This window comes from Rhipicephalus microplus, chromosome 9 (assembly GCF_043290135.1).
Source record: "Rhipicephalus microplus isolate Deutch F79 chromosome 9, USDA_Rmic, whole genome shotgun sequence".
Lineage (NCBI taxonomy): Eukaryota > Metazoa > Arthropoda > Arachnida > Ixodida > Ixodidae > Rhipicephalus > Rhipicephalus microplus.
In genome coordinates, this window is record NC_134708.1 from 2,687,546 (window position 1) to 2,712,927 (window position 25,382).

Below are 25,382 nucleotides of genomic sequence, written 5' to 3' on the forward strand. Positions count from 1 at the left end.
TACAGGCCCCAGAACTGGGACTTGAGTGTTGTGACAGCGAGAGAACTCGGATGTGCACTGAGAGCAGCAGCGCGTCTAACGAGTGCGATTGCCGCGGAAGAAGACATTGTGCGGGTTAATGGCACAAACAACACGTTGACGGTGAGCACACCGTGCATAAATCGCAGTGGGGCATATGCGACTGTGAAGACGCTCAAGCTGGGTGATCGTGACCTGCCGGTTTCGGCGTTCGTGGCGCCGTTGGAGAACTCCGTGCGGGGAGTGATTTTTAATGCTTATGATGGATGCCCAGTGGAAGAAGTTCGGGAGGGATTCCTGAAGAAGAATGAAGGCATAGACATTCTGGACGCGAGACCTCTGGGAAAGTCAAAGGCGATTCAGATTACGTTCGGGGGAAAACGCATACCCCGGCAGATTACTTACTGGAACTGTCTGTACGCTGTGATCCCGTACAGAAATTTAGTCGAGACCTGCTTCAACTGCAGACGAGTTGGACATCGAGCGGACGTTTGCTATCGTCCGAAGAGCAACCTATGTCACCGTTGCGGGAAGGACCATCCTGCCCCGCCAGAAGGAGAGCCACCTACGTGCACGCCGGTCTGCATCGTGTGCCATGGTGCGCATCACACAGGGAGCCGGAACTGCAAGTTTCGCCTGGCTCGCAAGCCACCGACAGGCCGGCAGCAGAGCATCGAATGAGAGAGCGAAGCTGGCAACGATAAGCGTTCCTCGAGGGCCACGGAGCGGTCACCGAGGGGTAAAGAAGGCAGAAGCAAAAGCAGGGAGCGGTCGAGTTCCTTCCCGCCATTGCCAGGGCGCGGGGGCGGCCAAGATGGTGGACGAGCATCCAGTACCAACAGCTGCGCACGCGACACCAACAAAAAGGTGAGCTTGTCAAGCACGGCCTCCCAGAACGAAACCGCTCGAGAGAGGGAGTTAGCAGCGCTGGTTCAGCGACAGGGAGACTTGATTAAAAGAATGGAAAACAGAATTGCAGAGATGGAACGCGCACTTAGAAACGACCAACGGCAGGGGACACAGGCACCAGCAGTGCAAGGCCTACAGAAAGCGACGCAAGAGGCGTCTGCTCGCGTACAGGAGAGTGCAGCTATGGAAGTGGAGAATCGGGGGACAGTGAAGAGACCACTGCCGGGGGATGAGGTAGCTAACGCAAAACGATTAGCCGAAACGTCACCAGTAGACATGCCACAGCCTGTTTTTAAGGTCATTAGTCTTAAGTCGGATGTAACAACACTTGCGGATAAAGTAGGCAAACAAGGGAAAAGACAGGATAGGTTGGAGGCTCGAGTCGAAAAGATCGAAGCCAGATTAGACACAATAGAGGAGCGTCTCGGCATGCTCTCCACTGAATTTAAGGATTCCCAAACCCAGGTCATGGGCATGTTTCAGCAGCTTCATACTCTATTGGAGGCAAGACTGCCTCCCGTGGGTGGCCAAGTGCCATTAGTCAACCTGGTGCCTCATCATGGCGCCTCGCCAGCAAATTGAGATTTGGCAGTGGAACTGCAGGGGCTTTCGTCAAAAGCGGGGTAACCTGCAGTTGCACGTACAAAATCTGGACAGTAAACCAGACATAATAGCCTTACAGGAGGCTAGTGGTTCCGTAAAATTACCTGGATTTAAGGCATTTACAGCGCCAGGAACTGATTAAAGGGGCGTATCACGCGTCTTCACAGCCGTGCTAGTCCATCGCAACATCACTGCCATTCAGCATTCCATAGATAGCAGCAGGGAAGACTATGTCTTGCTTGAGATTTTGCCTAAACGAAAGTATGAGAAGAGTCTGTTTTTACTTAATGTGTATAGTTCTCCAAAAGATAAAGGATTGGGCTTGCCACAACTCCTGATTCAAACTCAACGGTTAGCAGCTCGCGCTCCGCTTATAGTGGTAGGAGATTTCAATGCGCCTCACCCAGAGTGGGGTTATATTCGAGCCAACCCAAAGAGCAATCGGCTCTGGCAAGTTGCCCGGGATCTGCGATGGACGCTGTTAAACAATCCGCAAGATCACACGAGGATAGGCAACAGCGTAAGCATGGATACCTCCCCAGACCTTACGTTTTTTAGAGGCATCAGTAATGCAAAGTGGATTAACACGGGACAAGCGCTAGGAAGTGATCACTATATCCTTTCCACGACGTTTAGCGCTGCGAAGCATAAAGACAAAGTGAGGGGGCATAGAATTACAGATTGGGACAGATTTAGGAAAAACAGAGCAGACACTGTAAACGGGAAAATTAATGACCTGGATGCATGGGTACAGGCGCTCAAGGAAGATGTAAGTAATACCACGGTAGAAGTGCCAGTCGAGCAGGAGGAGTTTACCGCTGACTCGAGTCTATTACACATGTGGGAAGCGCACGCGAGTCTCTTGAGAAGGTGGAAGAAGCAAAAACATAATGGCGTCCTTCGCAGAAGGACTGCCAAGTTAGAACGTAAAATCGAAAATTATACAATTGAGTTGCAAGCCAAGCAGTGGGGCCAGATTTGTGATCGCATGAATGGACAGTTTGGATGCAAAAAGACATGGCAGCTCTTAAGGCATCTTTTGGACCCGGCAGCAACAAAATCGGCGCAACGGGGGCAAATGACTCGGTTAATGCATCAATATGAAGGCACAATTGGAGAGTTTATACAGGAACTCCGGAATCGGTACATAACTGATGGAGTAGACGGTTGCTTACCACACTACTCGGGGGTGGAAAACTCAGACCTAGATGAAGAGTTCACAATTGCGGAGGTGGAGTTTGCCATGGGGCAGCTGCGTACTACGTCTGCCGCAGGTCCGGATGGAGTTACTAATAAAATGCTGAGAAACCTAGACTTCAAATCGGTCGGGGCGATCACTGACTTGATAAATGAGTATTGGGTGGCCGGGGAGATCCCAGCACAATGGAAGCATGCTAGGATTATATTTATTCCGAAGCCAGGCAAGAAACTCTGCTTGGAAAACCTGCGCCCCATATCGCTGACATCATGCGTGGGCAAATTGATGGAGCACGTGGTTCTCAACAGGCTTCAGAATTATGCAGAGGACAAGGCCATTTTTCCCCCAACTATGATAGGTTTCAGGGCCAATTTGTCCACACAGGATGTCATGATACAGTTAAAACATGATGTAGTCAATCCCGGGCATGGCACGGGCACCAAAGCTGTATTGGGGCTTGACCTGAATAAAGCTTTCGACAATGTTTCGCATGAGGCAATATTGAATAACCTATCAGAAATTGGCCCAGGGGTCAGGACATTTCGCTACATCAGATCATTCTTGGAGGGCCGAACCGCAGAAATTTCAATAGGAGATATCAAATCGGACTCATTCGCGTTGGGAGGCAAAGGGACGCCGCAGGGTTCAGTTTTGTCACCGTTCCTGTTTAACATCGCCTTAATTAAAATACCGCCGAGGCTGGAGGAGATACCGGGACTCAAACACACATTTTATGCAGATGATATTACTCTATGGGTAACCAGGGGTAGTGACGCGCATCTGGAAGAAACGCTGCAACAGGCAGTTAATATTGTCGAAGAGTTGGCAGGGGAGGCGGGACTTTCATGCTCTCAGCCAAAGTCCGAGCTCTTTGTGGTTCGGGACAAACCCAGAGGGCTACATGCAAGACACTATATTCCGCCACCGCCGTTAGAGGTAAAGGTAGGGGGTAGGCCGGTAGCTGAAGCTCAAACGATTAGAATTCTTGGCCTATATCTGCAAACTAACAGGAAGAATAGGGTGGCCCTTGAAAAACTTAAGACCACGGTCAATGCTATACTGTCAGGTTAATCAGAAGAATCGCTAACCGTAAGAGCGGGGTTAAAGAAAAAGAACTCTGTAAGCTGGTACAGGCGTTTGTGCTCAGCAGGATCACTTACGCGACACCTTATATGAAGTTGGATGCCGCAGAAAAAGGTAAGGTCGAGGCTATGATCCGGCAAGCTTACAAGGCAGCGCTTGGGTTGCCTAACAACGCGCCTACAGAAAGGCTATTAAAACTAGGGGTACACAACACCCTGGATGAATTATGGGAGGCACATCTGGTGATGCAGCTCGCTAGGCTTTCGACAACCAAAGCGGGCAGGATTATATTGGAAAGGATTGGCATTGGAGCAGAGGCTCCCACTGGGGACACTAAAATTCAGGTGCGGCGAGAGTTACATAAGGCCCTGTACATAAAACCTTTGCCCAAAAATATGCATCCGATTCACCATACGCAGCGCAGGCAGGCAAGAGCCAGAGCTTTACACGTTGAGTACGGCGAGTACAAAGCGGCAGTCTATACAGATGTTGCGGAATATAAGGACAAAGACGCTTTTGTGATTGTGGTGGTGGACAGGCGGGGGCGCTTGATCGCTTCTGGATCGGTCAAAACCCGCTCCTCGGAAACTGCAGAGGAAGCGGCAATAGCGCTAGCTATAACTAATTCGCAGTCAGATTTGATTTTCAGTGATTCAAAGACAGCCATCCGAAATCTGGCGAGGGGCAGAATATCGGCGACCGCTGCACGATTTCTGCATAGGGCCACGGGACGAGAAATGAGAGAAATAGAAATTGTCTGGGTACCAGCACACTCTGGGAACCCTGGGAACGAGGCGGCTCACCTGAATGCTCGAGGTTTCGTCAGCCGGGTAGGTGAGCCGCCAGTTCCGGGGAGGTCCGCGAGAGATGGGCTGGTGTCCTTTCATGACATAACGAATCATTATAAACTAGAGCGGAGGTTTTATCCGCCCCCGCACAAGCGGTTGACTAAGGCGCAGGAATGCGTCTGGAGAAAACTGCAGACGCGATCTTTTCCCAACCCTTACGTGTTGAACAAAATGTACCCGGAGGAGATTAAGCCGCAATGCAAATGGTGTCAGGCTGTGGCAACATATGATCACATACATACTTTGGGAATGTAGCATAGTGCCGCCGCCGGTGGATATTATGCGTGATCCCTCTCTTGAGCACTGGGAGGCCGTGTTGACCAGCTCAGACCCAGTCGTCCAGTTAAGGGTCGTGGAGTGGGCCACACAGGTCGCCGCCAACCTTGGGTTGATGGCCATCTAACACGGAATCATCCTCAGTTGCTTTCTGACGAAATAAAGTTTTTCCATCCATCCATCCACACTGTTGTTGGGGTTGAAGTGGCTTATTTAAGAGTTCGAGTTGTTTAGTTAAGAGAATTTTGCTTTTGAAGTGCCGCAACTTGCTGGCGAAGGGCCGCAAGTTTGGGAGAAGGAGGATCGACAGAAGGGGGTGAGAGAGGCTTAGAAGCAGCATTCCCTGCCCAACTGCTCACCTGAGGTACCGCCGCTGGTGCTTCGAGCGGTGGGAATGCCTGAGTGTCGGCGTGGAGTGGTGGAGCCGACTGATGCAGGTTGGTGCCGCTGTCTGGCTGTGACGAATATGAGGTGGTCCCTCGAGGAGATGTTGAGTGCTGCTTGTGTTTCCGATATTTTGCCGTGCAGCCACTGGTCCCAGTCTCATGGGCGCCGTGGCAGAGGAGGCACTTGGGGTGGCAGTCATGGGCATTGAGACCTGCAGGTGCGGGGGTTCCACACTTGGCACACTGCGTTGGAGCGGGGTGAGGACACTGAGGTGGTCGATGGCTGATGGTACCGCACTTGGTGCAAACCGGGACCGTTTTCTTGTAGGCGCGGATATACGTCGCCACGCAGTGGTAGAAGAGGAAGCGGGGTAACTTCGTGCCCTCGAAAGTCACCACCGCCGCCGCGGAATCTCCGAGTTTGCGGACCGCGAAGATAGTACCTCGAGGCCAATGCAGTTCAGACTTTATCTTCTCCGGACTTTCAGCAGGGTTTATGGTGATGACGCCCTTGCATGTATCCCCTGGTGCCTTGGCGTGGCCTCGAACGGGCAGCTGCTGATCCCCCACTTGCAGCTGGAAGTCCCCGAGGAGTCGCTGTGCCATAGGCAAAATGGTGGTGCTACAGACTAAGACGTTTTGCTCCCAGATCGGCCATACTTGAATTTGCGTGGTAGTCCGGTCGCCGAGGTAGCTGCGGATGGCGTCGCCCGCGCGATCGGCTGGGACAAATGTGCGTAGCTCGCAGGGAACGCGAGGTTTCACTACTACGATGTAGTCGTCGCGAGAGAGGCGAGGAGTCTGAAGCGGACGCCACTTGCGTTGCTTCGCTGGCTGCGAGGACGGAGCAGAGGTAGGCACACCACCGGAGGGATGGCGCGCCGGCGTTCCTTTCAAGGCTGGGGAATGGCGGCCAGCTGTGGCGTCTCGTTGTTGTTGAGACGCAGACTTCGATTTCGATTTCGCTTGCTTGCGTTGCTACAGTCTCACCATGTCGTCGAGGTATTCGTCTTCTGATGGCATAGTGTTTACGAAGGATGAAATCTCCATGGACAGTACTTGGCTTGAGGTAGGATCATAGCCCGTAACCACGTTAGCGGCCGCCATCGCCGGGCTGAGAGCCCTTAGCGAGGCGGCGTTGTAGCCGGGAGTGAAGGACGTCCCTCAAGTTGTCCAAACTGGACCCACCTGGACGAAGTTGTTGTCTAGGCGAAGCGGAGAACTTGGCGGTGACGATAAACCCAAGTTTCAGGGGTACCAGGGTCGATGTCCGCAGAAATAGCAGAAAATCTACGGAGGCAATGTGGAGTGCGTCCGTCACCATCGAGCGCTCGCAGCGCCCCCTCCCATCAAAGGGTCCGCCGATATGTTCGCTCAATTAGCGGGGCGATTTGCGGCGGCCGCCAAGCTCTCTTCCAAGGAAGATGCTGTCCTTGTTGTCCTCTCTCAAACGGTTTACGGCGTCGTGGCGACACGACGTCTCATCCTCCGGTTAGCAGGGACAATGCCTGACGAGCATAGGCAGCCGGCCGGTGAGGATTAAAAGAGCGCCGCTCCCCCGTCAGCTCTAGCGCCGGTCACAACAGCTTCCCCCTCGCTAGATGAGTTGCCGAGGTCATCAGGCACCGCTGCTGCTCGAAGAGATGACGAAAGGGTCCGCATTTGAAAGTCAGGAACTCGCCTTTGCTTGCCGCGTGGTCTGGGTAATTGCCGAAATCTTCAACAGCATCTGGCAGACTAGGCGCCGAAAAGCTGAGAGCCCCCCCCCCCCCCCCCCAGTAGACCAGATTATGCACAATGGCGTCTGCCCAGACAAATCGCCGGGCCAAACGTAACAGTCTGCATTGAGGCTTATGCTTTTCCGGGCGCTTAATGTGGGTAGCGTTCAGTTTTTCGAAGATTTGAACGCGAAATGGGCTAAAGAAATAACAGCTACGTTTGTTTATTTTAGCTTTCTCTTCTCGACGCGAGGTGGTGCCTCGTTGCTTAAAAGCAGTCTTAGAAGTGTTCCATTTTTTGGACAGCACGGGCTCGGTGCTGTCTTATTACCTGTCTGCGTAGACTGCTTCCGTGCTGTCTAAGAATTGAAACACAGCCAGAGTCTAGGCCACAGCCTTTTACACAGCTACTTACGCAGGTACGAACGCGCCAGCGCATTCTCGCTGGTGGTGTCATCCATTGGCAGATTCGGAGCACTTGCGGCGATACTTTTTTTACATACGGAGCATGTTATACTAGGGGCTAGTCATGCGCTGTCGCCGTCCGCGACCTCCACTCCTCCTCTGCCAGCCATCTGTGCATCTCTTCCTCCTCTCAGCACAGCGCGCGATGCGCTCGCTTCTCCCCTCCGCGCGCCGCGCGACCTTTAGTTTCACGTGCGCCAGCTGTATGCTAACGCGCGCATGCGCAGGCCGGGGCCGGCGCTCGCTATAAATAACCAAGTGTCGGGGCGCGCCGCCCTTCGTCGGTTGGTTTGTGCGGTCGCTCCACATACGATGTTCTGGTGGAAATGTATGCTAACGAATCCACAAACACACTCGGGCTCTTCTATTTTCGGATTCCTGGGTTGGTTCTGCAGACCCGCGGGCTCCCCGAAAGCTACCGCTGCATCCGGTTCTGTTAGGAAATGACGCAGGCTGGCTACGCGCCCGCGTGGCGACAGCCCGAAGGTCGCAAAATCGAACGCAGGACAGCGAGCGTAAACGTAGACAAACTCTACCGTCATGGCAGCAAACAAAACAATGCGCCGCGTGTATGTTCGATTTTTTCTGCATTGTCCGCTTGTAAATACGTAGCTGAGCCTGCAAAAAGCTGAAATAATATCCTCGAGCGTACGCATTTGGGGTACGACTTCGTACGCTCGCACGATCACTCGTCGCGTCCGCGAACGAAACAGCCAGCTGACGCACGCTGCCTTGAGAACGATGCAAGGTGAGCTGCCGCGGTGACGGCTTGACAAGCTCACGTCTTTTTTAGTACATGTATCAGTCACTGCACAACACGATGCGAAGTCACACGAAAGTGATCGTGTCCCCAAAAGACCTTGAAGATATACACCTGCTCAGCTATCGCGTATCATACGTCGCAAACACACGCTGACCAACTTACGTTTTAGATGCGGAGCATCTTATACTCGCGCCTTGTAGTGCGCCGTCCGCGCCGTCCACGCCGTCCGCACCGCTTCTCGAACATTCGACAGCTGACGCGCGCGCATGCGCGTCGCGCCGTCGCCCACTCTTCCACCATCTGTGCATCCCTTCCTCCTCTACACACCGCGCGCGCTTCACTCCTCCACCATCTGTGCACCCTTCCTCCTCTACACACCGCGTTCGACATCTACAATTCTCCTGATTCTCCAGTGGACGCGCATGTGGCGTCGCGCTTCGAGAACATTCAACAGCTGACAGTGCATGCGCCGTCGTGCTGTATATATACTCAAGGTCGGCGCTCGCTCGCTCAGTTGCCGCTCGTCGGTTGGTTTGTACGGCGCGTCGACGCCCAAGGTCGCGGTGAAATGAATTCCAACGAATCCACAAACACAATGATCGACGTCCCTTCGACCAGCGCCGCCCTTTCGCATACGTGTGTACGTGTTCACTCATTTAACACCCCCTCCTACAACCCCGTTAACCAATTTAGCCATCGACCCAAGTAAGTCGCAATTTAACACCCCATTTCACAACCACGTTAACCAATTTAGCCATCGACCCAAGTAAGTCGCACTTTAACACCCCGTTAACCAATTATATGGTCCGCATCCTCCTCAGTGTTCCCCCGAGGGAAGCTGCGGGCAATTTTTTTGTCTAAAGTTTATGATATGCGCAGGTATCGGTACCACGAGTGCACGCCGTATATAAACTAAACATTTGCATGACACGTTCTCGACCCATTTTTAGAGCTTGCCTTGGCCTGTTTTTCAGTCACAGTTAACGAATGTCATGTATATCAGCTTTGATTCAAGCTACTAGGTCATAGTACGTACTGGGCGGCATTATTACAAAGGGGTGAAAAAAGACAAAGACAACGATGAAATGGGCCACGAAAGGATGTATACATTTCTGATTCCATTCTCCGTTTTTTTTTCTCGCGCCATATCGTAAAATATTGCCACCAGCACGTAGTGGGCCCAGTACTTGTGACTCATCGTGACAATATCATACCACATATGCTGGCTCATAGATGGAAATGGGTTCGCACGCCGTTCGCGACCAGTGAGCATCACCAACAGTCGTGATCTAGGGCCTTCTATCACCATCAAATATCAATCGTGTAGTCAGGACAGAGGTTCTAAAAGGTTCACGTACGCAAACATACGACGGAGCGAGCTAGTTAGATCACAATCGTATTTGCTAAGTGCACAGAAAGCAAGCACAGCTTCACAAACGACTACTACGAAAAAAAAATTAACTCCAAAGTTGTCTCCATGCGTGCGTAAGAACGTGTACTATGTGTACACAACCTTTGAGGGATGTGCACGACGCAGTCAACAGGTAACAGTTTACCGCGTTGTTCACAGGAGGAAGCTTCACAGAAAACATAACAAATGCGATGAACAGTAGCTTCAAACACTCGCCGCCACTCGTAATCGCCTCATCTCGCAAGGCGGAACAGGCTTTAGAAGATAACGCCATGCGTAATGACAAGCGAAGGCGCAGTCCTCAAGTGCCCACATTACAATCCATCGAGTCCTCACAAAGATGGCACCGAGCGTGCATCGTACCTTTTCGGCGTCTGCTAGCCCGAAATCTGCCCAAAACCTTCCAGAAAGCTTCCACGTCTAAATTGTCCTGGAAGCGTCTGGTGACCCTCGGGCTCCCCGCGGGTCGCCAGAACGTCCAACCCGAAAAAAACAAACGCCAACCGGAAGTGCCGCACGGGGGGCACGGGAAGGGGGGGACGGAGCAGCCCAAGAAAAGAAAAACGAGCGTGCACTGGCTGGCTCTGACAGCCCGCAGGTAGCCAGAAGTCGAAAATCGAAGAGCCCCACTTACTGACGTCCCTTCCAATTGCCTCAGCCAATGTGTTGGCGGAACCGCAAGCAATTCCGAAGACACTTCGTCCGTGGACAAGGCCACGCTGCGGAACGCAAACGTCAACGTCGAGCGGAGGATTCCCAGCTTCGAGAACGCGAAGCCACTGCGAGGCGTAAGCATCGGCAAGAGAATCCGGACGGTGAAGCCGCGTGCAGGCGTCGACGCCGCGAGGCCGATCTCGATTCTGTGGAGTCCACGTCATGACGATGTACCTCGCGCCCAACCTATCGCGTGCCGCCGTGGAGAAGTACGTCGGCGAAGCCATGGAAGAATACCTGAAACAACGACCGCAACGACGACCCTTCGTGATAGTTGGCGACTTCAATGTCGATGTCATCAAGGACGATTGGGTGGTCGACTACATGGAGTCGCGGCACTCGCTGAAACGAGCAACGCACGACGGCAAACATCATCCGACCACAGTTCGTGGGACGTGCATCGACCACGTCTTTGCAAATTTCGACCTTCGACCGCTGCAACCAGGCCCACTCACCCTTCACTTTACGAACCATAAAGCCATCTCGCTCAAAATACCCAAACCGTCTCATCAATAAATATCGTATTTCGCAGCATACGTGCGTGCTTGTTCACACGTGTTCACTCATAACACACACGCAAGTCGCAAATTACAAACCACATTTATCGCAGTTCAACATACATGCTCCGCATGCTAACCAGTGTTCCCACTCGGAAAACTGTGGTCATTTTTTTTTTTTTTTTGCTCCATGAGGAGCAAGTCTGTTTCATTGGCAGATTGAGAGTGCTCCCTATATGTTCCATTGGCAGATCTGGGGCAGCTCCGTCGCAAAATCAACTCCATGGAGCAAATGTTTCTACTTCGTAAAAAATGGCGAATGCGTATGGTGCTGACTTTGGGTACGGCAACGAATGCCGCTCGCGTCCGTTGCTGCGTAGCGTTGCTGTGCGCAGCGTGCCCACTCAAGCAAGAAAGGAGACGCGCATATCGCCTTTCATTCTGACCCTGCCATTTGCTCCAGAAGGAGTGCATGTGTTCCATTGGGAAATTCCCGTCAGTTTCCCTACGCCAGAGTGGAGTGCTCCGGCGCAGAGTTCGTCGGCCACTCCGCATCCGCCAATGAATGACACCATGAGATATAACGCGTTGGTTCGTCGCGCGTCTGCAGAATCTCGTTCCCCAATGCCATCACATTGTCACGGGGGTGAGAGATTGAATGAAATATATTTACAAAAATCACCAGACTCTACGTACAGTAGAAATCGACGATATGCGAAGCACGAATGAGGAAGGTTGATATGTAACTTTAAAATGAGCACAATTTTACGAGGTGGAGATAAACTATGTCGTACATGACTTTCGCGTCATAATTTTCATGTTTGGATGTGTTGCTTACCTTCGTTATCTATTCACGATATGTCATACCCAATTTAGTATGAAGTTAGGGAAACGGCCGCGAGCACGCTATGAGCGTGGTATGCTGTCGTGTTTTTACATGACACGCGTATCAAGATTGTCATGTTTGCACCAGTCATATACCTTCGTCATTCATTGACGTACACGTGGAGCTAGCGAAGCAACCGCGAGTACGTCATGAAGGGCTCTCTACCGTATAACGTTGGAGCGCCCGCACGCTAGGCACAGCGACGGACGCCAAGCGCGAACGGAGCGACCAGCGTCCGTCGGCGCGGCCCGACGGCAACCGGCGCGAAATGCGACATGCTGCATTTCGAGCCGATGTGTTGCCCAGACAGCACTGCGTCTGCTTTTTTTCGTGACTGAGGCATAGAGAAAGAAGAAGACAAGAGCGGACACTCCGCGAAACCTGGCCTCAGGAAGTGCGTCACGACTACGTAACGAACTAGTGCTCCCACCACACGTCAGAGGGCGCAAGCGCAAAAAAAAACACAGTTATAATCAATGCAACAGAATTGTTTTCACAAATTAATAATTACACGCCCAAATTTGGTATGTTCTTTATACATAAAAACGATTTATTCAACACACCTTACGCGATTATTTTTCTTCAGCCGTACTGTCATAAACACCATCTACCCAGCGACAAGCCCATGCATGACTGACAGCGAGACGCTTTCGTCGCTTTCGTCAACGTCGGCTGCGTCGGCGTTTTCAAGCGTGAGATAACAGGTGAGGCACGTTTTCAAGCGAAGCTTGTTGAATGACATGTTGTTGGTCTTGTTGGGTCATTTTTTCAGAAAACGGTTACGCCTGCGCGAAAAAGACACCATGCAACAAACATAGAAAGATGCACACACACACGTTGCGCTTCGTGTGTGCGAGTTTGTTTCTTACGTGGCGTGTCATTCACGCAGTTGTAACCTTTTTCTGAAGCTTGTAAGGACTGGGAGGTTCGCTAAAAAGAAAGTTTGTGGCTCTATGCGGCGGTTAGACGGGAACATTGTGCAACGTATGCAGTATAGAAAAGGCGGCACGGCGTCAAGCCGAGGCGACGCGTGCTGCGTCTGCCACGGACGCGAGCGTCTGTGCGCTGAGCATAGCTGGGCAGCTAGGTCGTAGGCTCGGTGCAAAATATTGAGAAGCGTTTGTTGGGCCTCGCATGCTTCACGACGCATTTCCCGAAGGCTCGGAACACGAATAATTCTTGGTGTGCCGGAGGCAAATCTGGACTAGCCAAGTGGCCATCATCTTCGTTTCTTCGCTAGCCTTGTGCCACTAGTGCAAGCTGCCCACAAATTTTTTTGACGTTTCCAATATAATTTTACCGCACAAATTTCAACTACGATTTTTCTTCCCAATGTACTGCTGATACTGCGTACGCACGAAGGTGTTCTAATGTTCCCAGGCCGCGATACCATTGCATTACAAGGGATAGCGGCCTGGAAACTTCTGAAGATCTTTGTTCGTGGTCTTGACGTATATCTTTGTAAGTCAGAGTTTTATGGGTCAGAGATGTATCACTGGTTTTGTATTGTGCATCGATTAGCTAATCATTCAAAGGGGTTTGCTGGTACACTTATGACGTGCACATATCTTTTTTGTAATTTGACAGCGAAGCATCCACTTACTAACATTTTCAGACCGCGCTGACGCCATGCCGTCCGGCGGTCCAAGCTACGGCAGCTACTGCTGTGTATCGTGGTGCTTCAACAATGGCAGAACCCACAAGAAGCCTGGGACGAGTTTCTTCCGCGTACCACGGGACGGCAGGTGTGTTAAAGCTTTTGTATGGTTTGCATGTCTGTAGGCTTACTGTTCGTACTTGCTAAGTGAGGGTAACAATAAAAAATCACTATTCAAGCACTTCCCCTTTCAGCTGATAGTTCATTGCCAATGCAGGATGAAAGCATGGATGCAGTATGCTGGACGCGATGATCTCCTGAGTAAGCCGGCCAGCCTATTGTACGCAACGTACAGGGTTTGTAGCGACCATTTTACTGCTCAAAGTTTCATGGACCCTGGGCACACAAGGCTTACAAGAATGGCTGTTCCCAGTGTGCAACCAGCTGCACCATGTAAGTGATTGACTGAAACTCAAATATGTGCAATAGCAGCCACTTGTATTGAATCAGTGGCGACAGTTAACCGTGAAGATCTCTGTAGCCGATAGAGAAACCTCACTACAGAAGTAACACTTGGAAAGTCTTAAGTTCTGTGAATTGTGGGCTATTACCTTCCTAACAGCAGCTTTACATTTCTGTCATTTTTTGATGCTCTGGACCTGCGCAACTTGTTTTGAAAGACTTTAAAGGGCTATTTCACGTTATCTTCAAGCCTGAGTGCACATGTACGTATACCTTTCATCAGTGAAAGCTGCCACTGTTGATAATTCCAAAAATCACAAATTACTTGTTTCCTAGTTGGTGCCGTCTCTTTTCTTCCACGTTCGACCAATTTATGCGTTTGAAAGAGCTGTTTAAGCTTCCCCATGCTACAAGCTTTGTAACTTGTACCAACTGCACATATATGCAGGTTCTCTGAGCGTCGCTTCAAGTAGTGACTGTGACATGGCTGCAGAAGCTGCACTGCAAGGTGCGGATGAGCTTCAGTTTGTGTTATTATAAGCCTCTTACTGACACATTGTCGTAATTTCATCTCTTCAGGACCTGCGGTAGAGGCTTCAGAAAGCGGCTCCCACACATTGAGGTGCCCCGATGAACAGGGTGCGTTCAGTGTCGCGATTTCTTTTTTTTTTTACCCAAATTGACTGTTGACCAAACCTCTGCAGGTGGCAGCTCCCTTGTAGCTGGTGAAAGAATTTCTGATGATTTCGTCTTGCCGGAGAAAACCTTAACCAGTCGTTCAGCTGTCACAAAAGGAACTTGTGTGGCCGGTAAGTTGTATGTTCACTTCAACACCAGAGTGGATTGATATAGAGACTTCCGCAGGCCGCTCGCAAGATTGTTCCGACAGCATTGTCCGAGGCACTGAACAAGCTTCACAAGACCCTCCAGAAGACGTCTCCGCCAACAGCTCCACGCCTGAGTGCCTTAGAGAAAATGGTGACTATGCTTTTATTGCAGCAGTTTTTAATGTGCTATTTTATGTTTAGGACATTCTGAGGAAACTATCCTCAAAAGGACACTACGTGTGCACTTACAAAATGTAAGGGTGGGCTCTCAGTGATTTTCATTTTTTTTGTGCATTGTCAACATTGTGAATGGTTTGTTTTTAGGTAGTGGAATCGAAAACTTTGTACCACAGAAAGTTGTGCACCTTGGGTCTGAAAGAGCGAGGAAAGTGCTCGTATGGGATTAGTTGTTCTTCGCTTTTACATCAATTTTTTTGTTTATTGCAGTGCGTTCCTGTGTGCCAGCGACAATGTCTCCATCAATGAAGTACAAGCAAACCATTAAACATCTGCAAGCCAAAGTAGCAGCACAGCGGAAAACTATCAAAAGACTGCAGAGACAGCCTCACCAAGCACCGTCATCGACTACGAAGGCCCTTGAAGTTATCCGACCGCACGTCACCGAGGAGGTTTTTAAACTTCTTTCTGCACATGTTCGCTTGAGGCCCAAATGCAAGGGCAAGCGGTTTCCCGTGTGGTTCAAGAAATTCGCTCTTCACTTAAACTTCCGAGGTCCGCGAGCATACCGATTTCTGGCTCCGTATTTTTCTTTGCCCTCCCGGCGTTCATTAAGGAGGTGGCTAGCTAATGTAAAGATGACTCCAGGCATAATTCCAGGAATCCTTTCTTCCATTGCAACAAATACTCAAGCTTGGAATGAACGGGACCGAGTGTGCGCTTTAGTTTTCGACGAAATAGCACTCAAAAAGAATTTGTACTATGATGCTTCAAGAGACGTTGTCCAGGGTTTTACAGATGATGGCACTCATCGCACTTCAACCATCGCTGATCGAGCACTGGTTTTTCTTCTTGTTGGTGTTTCGAGAAAGTGGGTTCAACCGGTTGCTTTTACTATAGGGCACACATCAACACCATCATCTGTTATGCATAACTTGCTGGTGTCACTCATTTTGGAGCTTAGGAGCATTAATATTGCAGTGAAAGCAGTCATTTGTGACCAGGGCAGTTCAAATGTAAGTCTCGCTAACCAACTAAAAGTGACTGTAGCAAAGCCTTTTTTTGAAGTTAATGGTGAGCGGGTATATTACATTTTTGATGTTCCGCATTTAATTAAAACAACGCGCAATAATGTCCAAGCACACAAGTTATACATTGGGGATGACATCGTTAACTGGTCGCACATTGTAAGCCTTTACCAATCCTCACATGAGTTGCGGTTGCGATTGGCTCCAAAGTTGACTGAACGGCACGTTCATCAGAAACCTTTTTCTAATATGAAGGTCAGCAGAGCAACTCAGGTCTTCAGTGCATCAGTTTCGATTGCTATCACGGCAATGGTGTATGCGAAGGTGCTGCCTGCCTCGGCCATCACTACAGCTCAATTTTGTGATCGTATGGACAGGATTTTCGATGCCTTGAACAGCTCGAGTAAAAAAAGAACTTCGCAAAAGCTGCGGCATGCAATCATGAAAAATGATTCAGAGCTGATTGACTTCCTCCGAGGCCAGCTTCCCTGGATTGCATCATGGCAGTTTGTTGGCAGACGTCAACCACAAACCATCGTAGGTTGGCAAATTACAATTCAGGCAATTTGTCAACTATGGGACGACCTCTCCAAAAATTACAATTTTGAATACCTGTTAACACGCAGGCTTCAACAGGATCCTCTGGAGAACATATTTGGCCACATTAGGCAAAAACAGGGTTGCAACACCAACCCCAATGTAGCACAATTTATTTGTGGCCTGAAGCACATCTGCATAAGAAAACTCTTCAAGCTGTCAGAATACGGAAATGTCGAGGATGATGAATGTGACCTCCTCCAGGAACAGCTGTCGCCATTCTCCCTCACCAGTGCGTCTCTTGTGGATAATGAGGAGTGTGCACAGCCACAGCCTGACGACTTTCCCGCTCTAGACGATCTCTCTGAACTTGCGACAAACATTCACTCCCATATTATCGATGACTCCGCTGCATATTATGTAGCTGGTTTTCTCATCAAACACTTCCTTCGGAATGCATGTGACGGTTGCAGTTGCCCACAGTTACTGAAAGACGACAGTGAGACGCTTAAGGGTACCCACCAGTATTTCACAATGCTCAAAGCATACCACGTCCCCAGCAAACTTTTTGGGAATCTCACTGTGCCATCAGAAGCAGCTTTTGCATACGTACAACAACTTGAATCTCGCTTTCTTGCCATAATTGAGGCCACTGCACATCACCTGAAAGTGTGCGATGTTTTGTATCACCATCTGTCAAGTGTTGGCGATTTTCATTTCTGCTCTGCTGGGTGTCGCGCTAAGTTTCTGAAAATGTTTTGCCGGGTTCGTTTATGTTGGCATGTGCGTTTTGTGAACCGAAACTTAGACAGGGTTAGGTTCCAGTCTTCAATCTCGGGCATGCAGCTTGACAAGTTCAAAGGTTAGCAATTAGCGGCGGGTTTACACTAAAGTATTGGAGTTGAGCCGAATCCTGCAATAGCTTTGTTATGTTATTACTTCGTTACAGCAGACTTCATTATGGTCTTATATGCTTATATTCAGTTCAACTGGACTAACCACTCCTTCGTTGCATTCATTGTTTTGGTTACCCGCTATGAGGAGTACAAACACTGTGTATTCGCTCGAAGTGATTTGCATAACCTTAAAAAGAATGTTGGGCATCCTGTCTGTATTTTTTGTAGCAAATACGGGCGAACTGTACACTTTACTGTGGGTCGCTTGGTCACTGTGTATGCTTTATCTCTCCAGCTCAAGTAATATATCGATAACAAAACCGCTTGTTGAAATGTCTTCGAGCGGGTAAGGAACACAGTATGAAGTGGGCACGGTTCATGTTATCACGCTTTTCGTATTTTAGCTTCTCATCAACCTCCTCATCTTGCCCATCAAAATTTTCAAAAGAATACCCAAACTTGTAGTGTTTGATGGGGCTGCGGACGCTGCCATTTTATTTTTATATAGCTTGTGAGTGATAACGTACGATGTAGAGCCTTTGTGAAAAATAATGAGCCAAAGTGGTTTCCTTCTGCTATTTATTAGCCCTGTAATACCGCTCTCGTAGCACCAATTAAAGTCCACAATTCTGGATAAAGTGATGACTACAATCTATTTTAGCTCGCAAGCGTCACAGCAACACCCAAACGCAAATCACTTGGGATCTTAAGTTTTTGATGAAGGCGACGCATAACAAAAGCCACAAGACCTGCCAGTGTTGTAGCATAAAGTTTGTCTTTCACGTAGTGAGCAAGCTGCAAAGCCCTACCTTTCTGAGGACAAGCAGGCATCAAGTCTGCTTTTTTTCATTTTGGACTAGCTGTTCTTAAGCACAGCCAGCACACTGCACCTTTGCCTTTCTGTTATATTGTGTCGTGTGGTTTCTGTGCGCTCTTTTTTTCTATGCATTATTTCAGTTAAGCCCAGGCGTGATTCGCGACTTCATTGCTGTGTATATGTCACTTCTTCCTTCTTCATCAGCATTGTGCGCTATGTTTTTGCCATAGATCCTTAGTTACCCACTGGCCCGGTGTGTCATACTTCACCAGTTTCTCGGCTTCTGCCAACTCTAGCGATGTGTGCGTTGTCTGTGTTCTCTATGTATTTGTTACAATATTTGTTACAATTTATTTGTAAGGCGAGATGCATTTGTTGTCTACCTTTGTCATATTGTGCTTTTTATATTCTCATACTCTACCTTGCCTTTGAATAAAACATTGCGGATGCTCTGTTTCTTTGACTGATATATACATTGATCACTTGTTCCAAAAGAAAAACACAAGCGCGATGAATAAAACGATAGTGAATTATCATTACCTGCATCTCTTTTTTTTATAACTTAATCAAAATAAAAATTACGTCACGACCGATTCGCACGAACCACTGAACAAAACAAAACAGGGAATCGCTAAATCAAAACGACCTACAAAAACTATCCATTTGGGCGATGAATAGTGGTCTGAAATTATGAACTTACGACATAGCCAAACGTCGGTTATGCAAAGTAATTCAAAAGTTGCGCCAGTGAAACCGAAACCGGAAGCGCAAGCCACTTGCTCTCATCAACCACTAGGTGTGCTAGAGTCGATTGGGCCGCTGGGGTCTACGGGAGTGTCCACTCTTCACCTTTTTTATTTCTCTATGACTGAGGGATGCCGGAGGCGCTGAAACGCGCATGCGTCAAAGCAACGCAGCGCGGCGCGCGCCTGCGAGTATATGGCAGGACCGGCGCCTGGGGTGGCAACGCTGGCGTGACGCGACGAAACGAACGCCGGCGCGCACGTGCGCCGGGTTCACGTCGAGATGTATAGCTTTGGCCATATCACAAACTGACGCATGTGATATAATCAGCGATTCACAAGCAGCTGTGCCCAACTTTGCAAATGGCAGAATTTCCCTTGAAGTACAGCGTATTCTTAGAACAGGCAAAACCAACCAAGACGACAGATGCGTCTGCATTCTCTGGTTCCCAGCTCACACACCTGACACCACAGGAGATATCAACCCTAACGAGGGGGCACACAACGTAGCTCGAGCTCTCACTTTCCGGGCTACGACAAATGTTGATCCCTCGTCAGAATTTCCGAATGTGTGGGAGTTGGTGGACCGAGTGACAACGTTCAATGAAATTACCAAACATTATAAATTACAGAGGCGTGTTTACCCCCTTCATCACCATAAACTCAACAGGGCATAGTCTGTCCAATGGCGACAATTACAAACCAGATCCTATAGGAATCCAGCGCTACTACATGCTATGTATCCAGAGATCTACGTGACCGCTTAATGCAAAGATTGTCAGCCACGAGCTTCTTTAGAACATATACTATGGGAATTTCAGGGATTAAAACACAGTAGTGAGAACGCAGCCTCCACCGACAGCCACCGCACGCGTTGGCTGGCCGTGCTGCTCAGTTCGGCCCTGGACGACCAGCTATGGGCAATCCAGCGGGCCGAGGAAGCTCCTAGGAGGCAAGACCTTCTTGCCGGCACCTAGGCGGGAGCCCAGCCCACTAACACGCCGATACAAAATAATGTTTATTCCCCCTCCTCCTGTAGTCATGTTTTCGCATGATACGCATCTCATGATTATCATGTTTGCACCGGTCACACACCTTCGTCATCCATTGTCGTCACGTAATGCTGAATTTGGCATATGTGAAGCTAGCAAATCAGCCGCGAGCGCATGACGAGTTGTCACAGAACGAGCGCTAAAAATGGGCGCGCCGCCAAATTCTTGCGATAACGCGCGAAAGAGACGCCGCGAGGTCAAAAGAAAAAAGAAAACAAACATCCAAGGCTCCCCGGGGCGCGCGCTCTCCTCTCGGAAGCGTGGCTTCGCCGACGAACCTCCTCACCCCACAACGGCGGCCGAGCAAGCACTGGAAAGTTCCAGAAGGAAATAGGCGTGGTCAGACCGAGCTGAGTCATCTGCCGCGGAGGGCATTCCAACCGTCTCGCCCTCTTCCCAGCCTTCGCTGCGTATCGCGCCGACGAAATGATGAGAACCTTCTGGAATGTCGCGCGGAAGGTATTTAACCGAGCAGCGGTGATGAGAGATCAGGAGAAGACGGAAGTTAGCGCCAGAGGGCGTAGGGATTCCGCCGTGTAGTCGGCGAAGGTTTTGTCCGTAGGGACGAAGCAGGAGATGAAGAGGATTTCCACCTGAGGGGTGAAGGCTCGAGCTACAGGCAAGAGAGTGTGTTTACCACTATCGAGCGAAGACGCGTGGCGACAGCTGCGTGTGTGAAGCCGACGTGTTCGGGCGAAGAAGTTTGAAGCTTGGAGAGTGGCCAATTGAAGACGCGAGGTTTCCTGGAAGAGAAACTTCGAGGGCGCGGAACGACAACGCTGGACTTAGAGTGAGTGATTCTCGGAAGAGTATCATCCAGACTTTTGTTTCAAGAACTTTGGACTGGATAGGTTTTCTATCTCTTTAGTCTTTAAGTGTCTTGGTTGTTCAATGCATGCGACTGCATTGTAGTGCGTATTGTTGTCTGTGTCCGTTGGTTCGAGTGTGGCTGATTGCACTGTGTAGTACGTTGTTTGGTGTGTGACATATTGTATGCAACTATTGTGGAGTGTGCATTCTTGTGCATTGTTTCCGATCGGCCATTATTCAGAATATAACTTTGTTTGTTTATCAACTCTCGGCTCTGACTTGTTCTTTGGGCCACAGCCGGCGTCTGCTGGCGCGCCAATAAGGACCAATTCTAAATTGTCCACGCTTTCGTGGTGCGGTTCGGGGGGCCGATACTTCGGCTCTTGGAATTAGCACGGCGATCGCCTCCCTAATTAACGGGACCTGTGTGTGACACGAGTGTGGCATGTAGTCATGTTGTTACATGACACTCATGTCATAATTTTCATGTTATGACTTGTCACTTATGTTCGCCATGAAATCATGTCATATCATACCAGTTCTGCAACATATCATGTAAAGGAAACCATCGCAAGAGCAGCAGGACCATGAAATTTAAACATGACATGTATGTCATGATTTTCATGTTATGACTAGTAAAATATGCTGGTCATACATAGAGGCATATCATGTCATACCAAGTTTGGTATCGATACCATTATCGGAACGGCCAGGAGAGCTAAAAGTCGTAGGCGGCTAGATAGATAGATAGATAGATAGATAGATAGATAGATAGATAGATAGATAGATAGATAGATAGATAGATAGATAGATAGATAGATAGATAGACAGACAGACAGACAGACAGACAGACAGACAGACAGACAGACAGACAGACAGACAGACAGACAGACAGACAGATAGATAGATAGATAGATAGATAGATAGATAGATAGATAGATAGATAGATAGATAGATAGATAGATAGATACGCTCAAAGTCGCCGAAGCTCGCTAAGAAACGCTTCGCATTTAAAATATACAATCAGAGGCAGCCAAGATGACGGAACAACAACAACACGAGTGCGATCGTCGTCTTCATCGCCTACCTGATGCTCTTTCGTTCCCGATGTTGTGCAACATATCACTCTCCGTAGCGCCGTCTCGGCCACCTGAGCCGAACTGTGGCATCCCGGGCGTACACTGTATTTTTGCGTAGTTCATGGGAGAAGAGTCTCGAAGGGTAACACTGCCCCGCCGCGGTGGTCTAGTGGCTAAGGTACTCGGCTGCTGACCCGCAGGTCGCGGGATGAAACCCCGACTGCAGCGGCTGCATTTTCGATGGAGGCGGAAATGTTGTAGATTCGTGTGCTCAGATTTGGGTGCACGTTAAAGAACCCCAGGTGGTCGAAATTTCCGGAGCCCTCCACTACGGCGTCTCTCATAATCATATGGTGGTTTCGGGACGTTAAACCCCGCATATAAATCAATCGAAGGGTAACCCTCGATAGAGGCCAAACAATAGATACGCAGCGGTGTCATGGCGTCACAAACTGTATGCGAATGTCACATAAGGCAAAGTGATATCCCAATCAAGGCAATCTTTGGAAACGAGAGCATTGTTGTCGATTTAGGCTCTTGGTAAGACCATTCGTTTACGGGTAGTAGTGAGCACGCGTCGAACACGAGCGAAGGATGTCGCTTATGGCTTTTTAAATAAATGAGCGACCACGATCTGGGGAAGAACGAGGTCATGAAGCAAGAAGTCCGCGATGTCAGTGGTATAGCTTGTCGGTAGCGCTCGTGCGATAGCGTATCTTTTGGCGTGGTCAGTCGCTGCGGCTATCCACTTGTTTACAGTCATTGACCTAGGAAATCGTCCAACGAGACTGATGCGGTAGAAGGGGTACACATTCATGTGGTTTAGATGTAATGCGTATGTATTCCCTTTGTGGAAGCATGGGTGTGTGGCCTAGTGGTAAAAACACTCGCTCTCGGAGCATGAGGGTACGGGTTGTTCTGTTACGCTGAAGACATTATCGGGTCTGTCCAGCCGCTTGTAGCGCTTAAAACAGCGCAGTAGCTCGGCCGCAGGGCCCTACGGGAGTGTCCGCTCTTTATGTATGTTTCTTTATATGATTGCTAAGAGAGGAAAGGCAACAGCGCTGTTGAAAATAGACGAGTAGTCTTTGTGATAAGGGGCGATCACAAAATCAGCTCATGGCGCATAAAATTGCGTCGCAGATAGCCGCTTCCGGGAGAAGACTTCTGGTGGCATCGCAAGCTCGCACTTCAGGTAAGCCGTCCGGCTGTGGAGGTCAGTGGTTTTTGCTGAGGAGAGACGCTTGCTTCGGGAACAGCGTTGTTGAAAATAGACGGGTAGTCTTTGTGATAGGGGGCGAGAGAATGATGAAGTGGGAATCGGAGCCCTCTGCAATCACGGGTCCAACTCGGGCCGTGATGCGGTAGCGCGTGAGCGCGAGTGCTTGGACCAGCTGTTGCGCATGCGCAGTAAGTGTGGCTACATAAACCACTTCGGCATAAGCTGTTTCGCATCTAAAGACAAGAAATGCGATCGCAAAATCAGCTGATCGCGCGTAAAATTGCGTCGCAGATGGCCGCTTCCGGGAGAAGACTTCCGGTGGCATCGCAAGCTCGCACTTCAGGTACGCCGTCCGGCTGTGGAGGTCAGTGGTTTTTGCTGAGGAGAGACGCTTGCTTCGGGAACCAATCGGGGAGCGTGGTTGGAGGCAGATAAAAAAAGAGTGAAACAGTTATGGACTGGCACGAATGCATAGAGGCAACGTCTCAGCAGGCAAAACCTGGCCTTAAAGGAATTCACAGAGTGATCACTTCCGAGTGTACTTGTTGACCTCCACTTGTGGCTCATACCCACTATGGGAGATTGGCCAATAATTGAGTGGTATTATTCGATTTGGAGTAAAGGAACTTATAAAATGAAACGTTGCAAATTTTAAAACGAAATTTCATTATCACTGAGTTGTACCTACTATAAAGTTTTTGCATTCTTCCAAGTGGGCACGCGCGCACCTTCGTTGTCGTCATCAGTGTGATGGCTGCAGCCGCCATGCCAGCTGTCGCTGAGATGGCCGTCGTGGAGGAAAGAAAACGGACGGCGGCCAAGGTGGTGACAACGTTGTTCCCGCGCATCCCCAAGGTGACCGCCGTGCTGATCGAGTTTTTCATCCGTCGCGAAAGCAGGGTGGAGCTGAGCCGCGAGCCCTTGTCCCATTTCTGTCAGGAGGAAGTGGTGCTAGCCGCACAGGACGTGCTCGAAAAGCTCAACCGCCAGGTCATCACCTTTCAGGACATCCGGGACACGACTGAGAACCTCATCGGTGAGCCTTATCATATATCGGTCGAAGATTAATTTTATCACTTACCTAATGTTCTGTCATGGGCCTATGTCATGACCTCCTCTATAGACGGTTTCGCCAACAATGTTTTGCATGGTTTCAGCCTTTTTTGCTGGCCTTGGCTGCTTGTGTGTTTTATGCGGGTAAAATTATTCTGATGAAGCGCTGGCAACTCGAGCATAGCTGGGTCAAGCCAAAATGCAGTCTGCAAGCCTGAACTAATTTCATATGCTAGTCGAAGAGTTCTGTTTTCTTACCGATGACGATAGAAAGAGCATCTGCATTGCAGTGATCACGCTAGAAAACTAGATTCCCACTAAAAGCGTGCAGATTTGTTCTGCACACTTTATCAAAAGCAATGTAAAGCTCAGCGCCGAATAATGGCGCAGAGGCGATACCCAGTCGCTACACTGTCGAAAACCCACGGTTACTGGGAACACATTGGTTGCTGTCATCTTCTACCCGTGGTAGATAACCGTACCGACGCCTGAAATGGGTAGCAAAACTTGAAAGCTAACACTGCAAACCCGCCTCAAAGGTGTTTCTGATATCATTTGAGTGATATCAATGGTGTGTACTGTACGTGTACAACACGGAACACAAATTAACCGCGCTTAACATGTATATCCCCACAGTGTACGTCGTGGTGTCCACGCTTTCTTGTTGTTGCAGTCGATTTTTTTTAAGCGACGCCGGCGAGCGAATGACCCATCGCCTGTTTTTCTGCCGCTAATGAACATCGCCGCATTCGAGCTACTTTTGGTGTGAACATGGACTGTAGGTTTCGGTGGGTTCAACTTGAAAGCTTGATTCATGAATAGCTTACTCGTTAGTAAACCTTAATAGTTCGCGTGACCGAGCCGCAGTTGACGTTATGACATAATGAGTACATGAACACTTCGGATCGCGAATAATTCCGATCGCCGCTGATGTACTCCCCTCTAATTTGGTTTCTAGTCCCTGTAGATACAGCATAAATAACAAAGGTGACAAGGAACATTCCTGTCAAAGCCCGTGTTGTATCTCAATAGGTTCTGATACCTGTTGTTCTCATTTGATAACTGCCTTGTTTAATAGATATCCTTTAGAAGATTAGTTATTCCATCTTTCACACCTAGTGCTCCACAAGTCTTGAATCACACTATCGTAAGCTCCCTTGATAGCTAGAAATGCCAGCCACTGGGGCCTGTGTTCTTTTTCCGCTATTTCAATGCACTGCATCAATGAAAACAGATTGTCCTCCAGCCTCCTTCGTTTACGGAACCATTCTATAGTTTTCCCAGCACCCTCTCACTGTCCACCCATA

The 25,382-nt window shown here is 49.4% G+C and overlaps 2 protein-coding genes across 4 annotated transcripts in view; both read left to right on the forward strand.

Annotated features, from left to right (window-relative positions):
- Positions 1–7,173: 7,173 nt before the first annotated feature.
- On the forward strand, positions 7,174–18,655 carry LOC142771487 (uncharacterized). 3 transcript variants are annotated; one of them, XM_075872976.1, is made up of 8 exons: positions 12,124–12,479; positions 13,391–13,520; positions 13,650–13,825; positions 14,283–14,342; positions 14,414–14,473; positions 14,539–14,643; positions 14,699–14,812; positions 15,109–18,655. In XM_075872976.1, the coding sequence occupies exons 2-8, from the start codon at positions 13,405–13,407 to the stop codon at positions 17,268–17,270; spliced, it is 2,793 nt and encodes a 930-aa protein (XP_075729091.1). In that variant the 5' UTR covers positions 12,124–12,479; positions 13,391–13,404; the 3' UTR covers positions 17,271–18,655. The 3 variants fall into 3 exon arrangements, with proteins under 3 accessions (XP_075729093.1, XP_075729092.1, XP_075729091.1); XM_075872978.1 differs by having other exon boundaries at positions 7,174–12,479; positions 14,414–14,643; positions 15,109–15,233; XM_075872977.1 differs by having other exon boundaries at positions 12,030–12,479; positions 14,539–14,812; positions 15,109–15,143.
- A 4,303-nt stretch (positions 18,656–22,958) lies between these two features.
- LOC119163325 (uncharacterized) overlaps positions 22,959–25,382 on the forward strand; it is a 186,174-nt gene continuing 183,750 nt past the window's right edge. The window contains exons 1-2 of the mRNA XM_037415300.2: positions 22,959–23,365; positions 23,783–24,058. Of these exons, the coding sequence (XP_037271197.2) occupies positions 23,269–23,365; positions 23,783–24,058 (373 nt within the window). The 5' untranslated portion in view covers positions 22,959–23,268. The remainder of the gene's footprint in view (positions 23,366–23,782; positions 24,059–25,382) is intronic.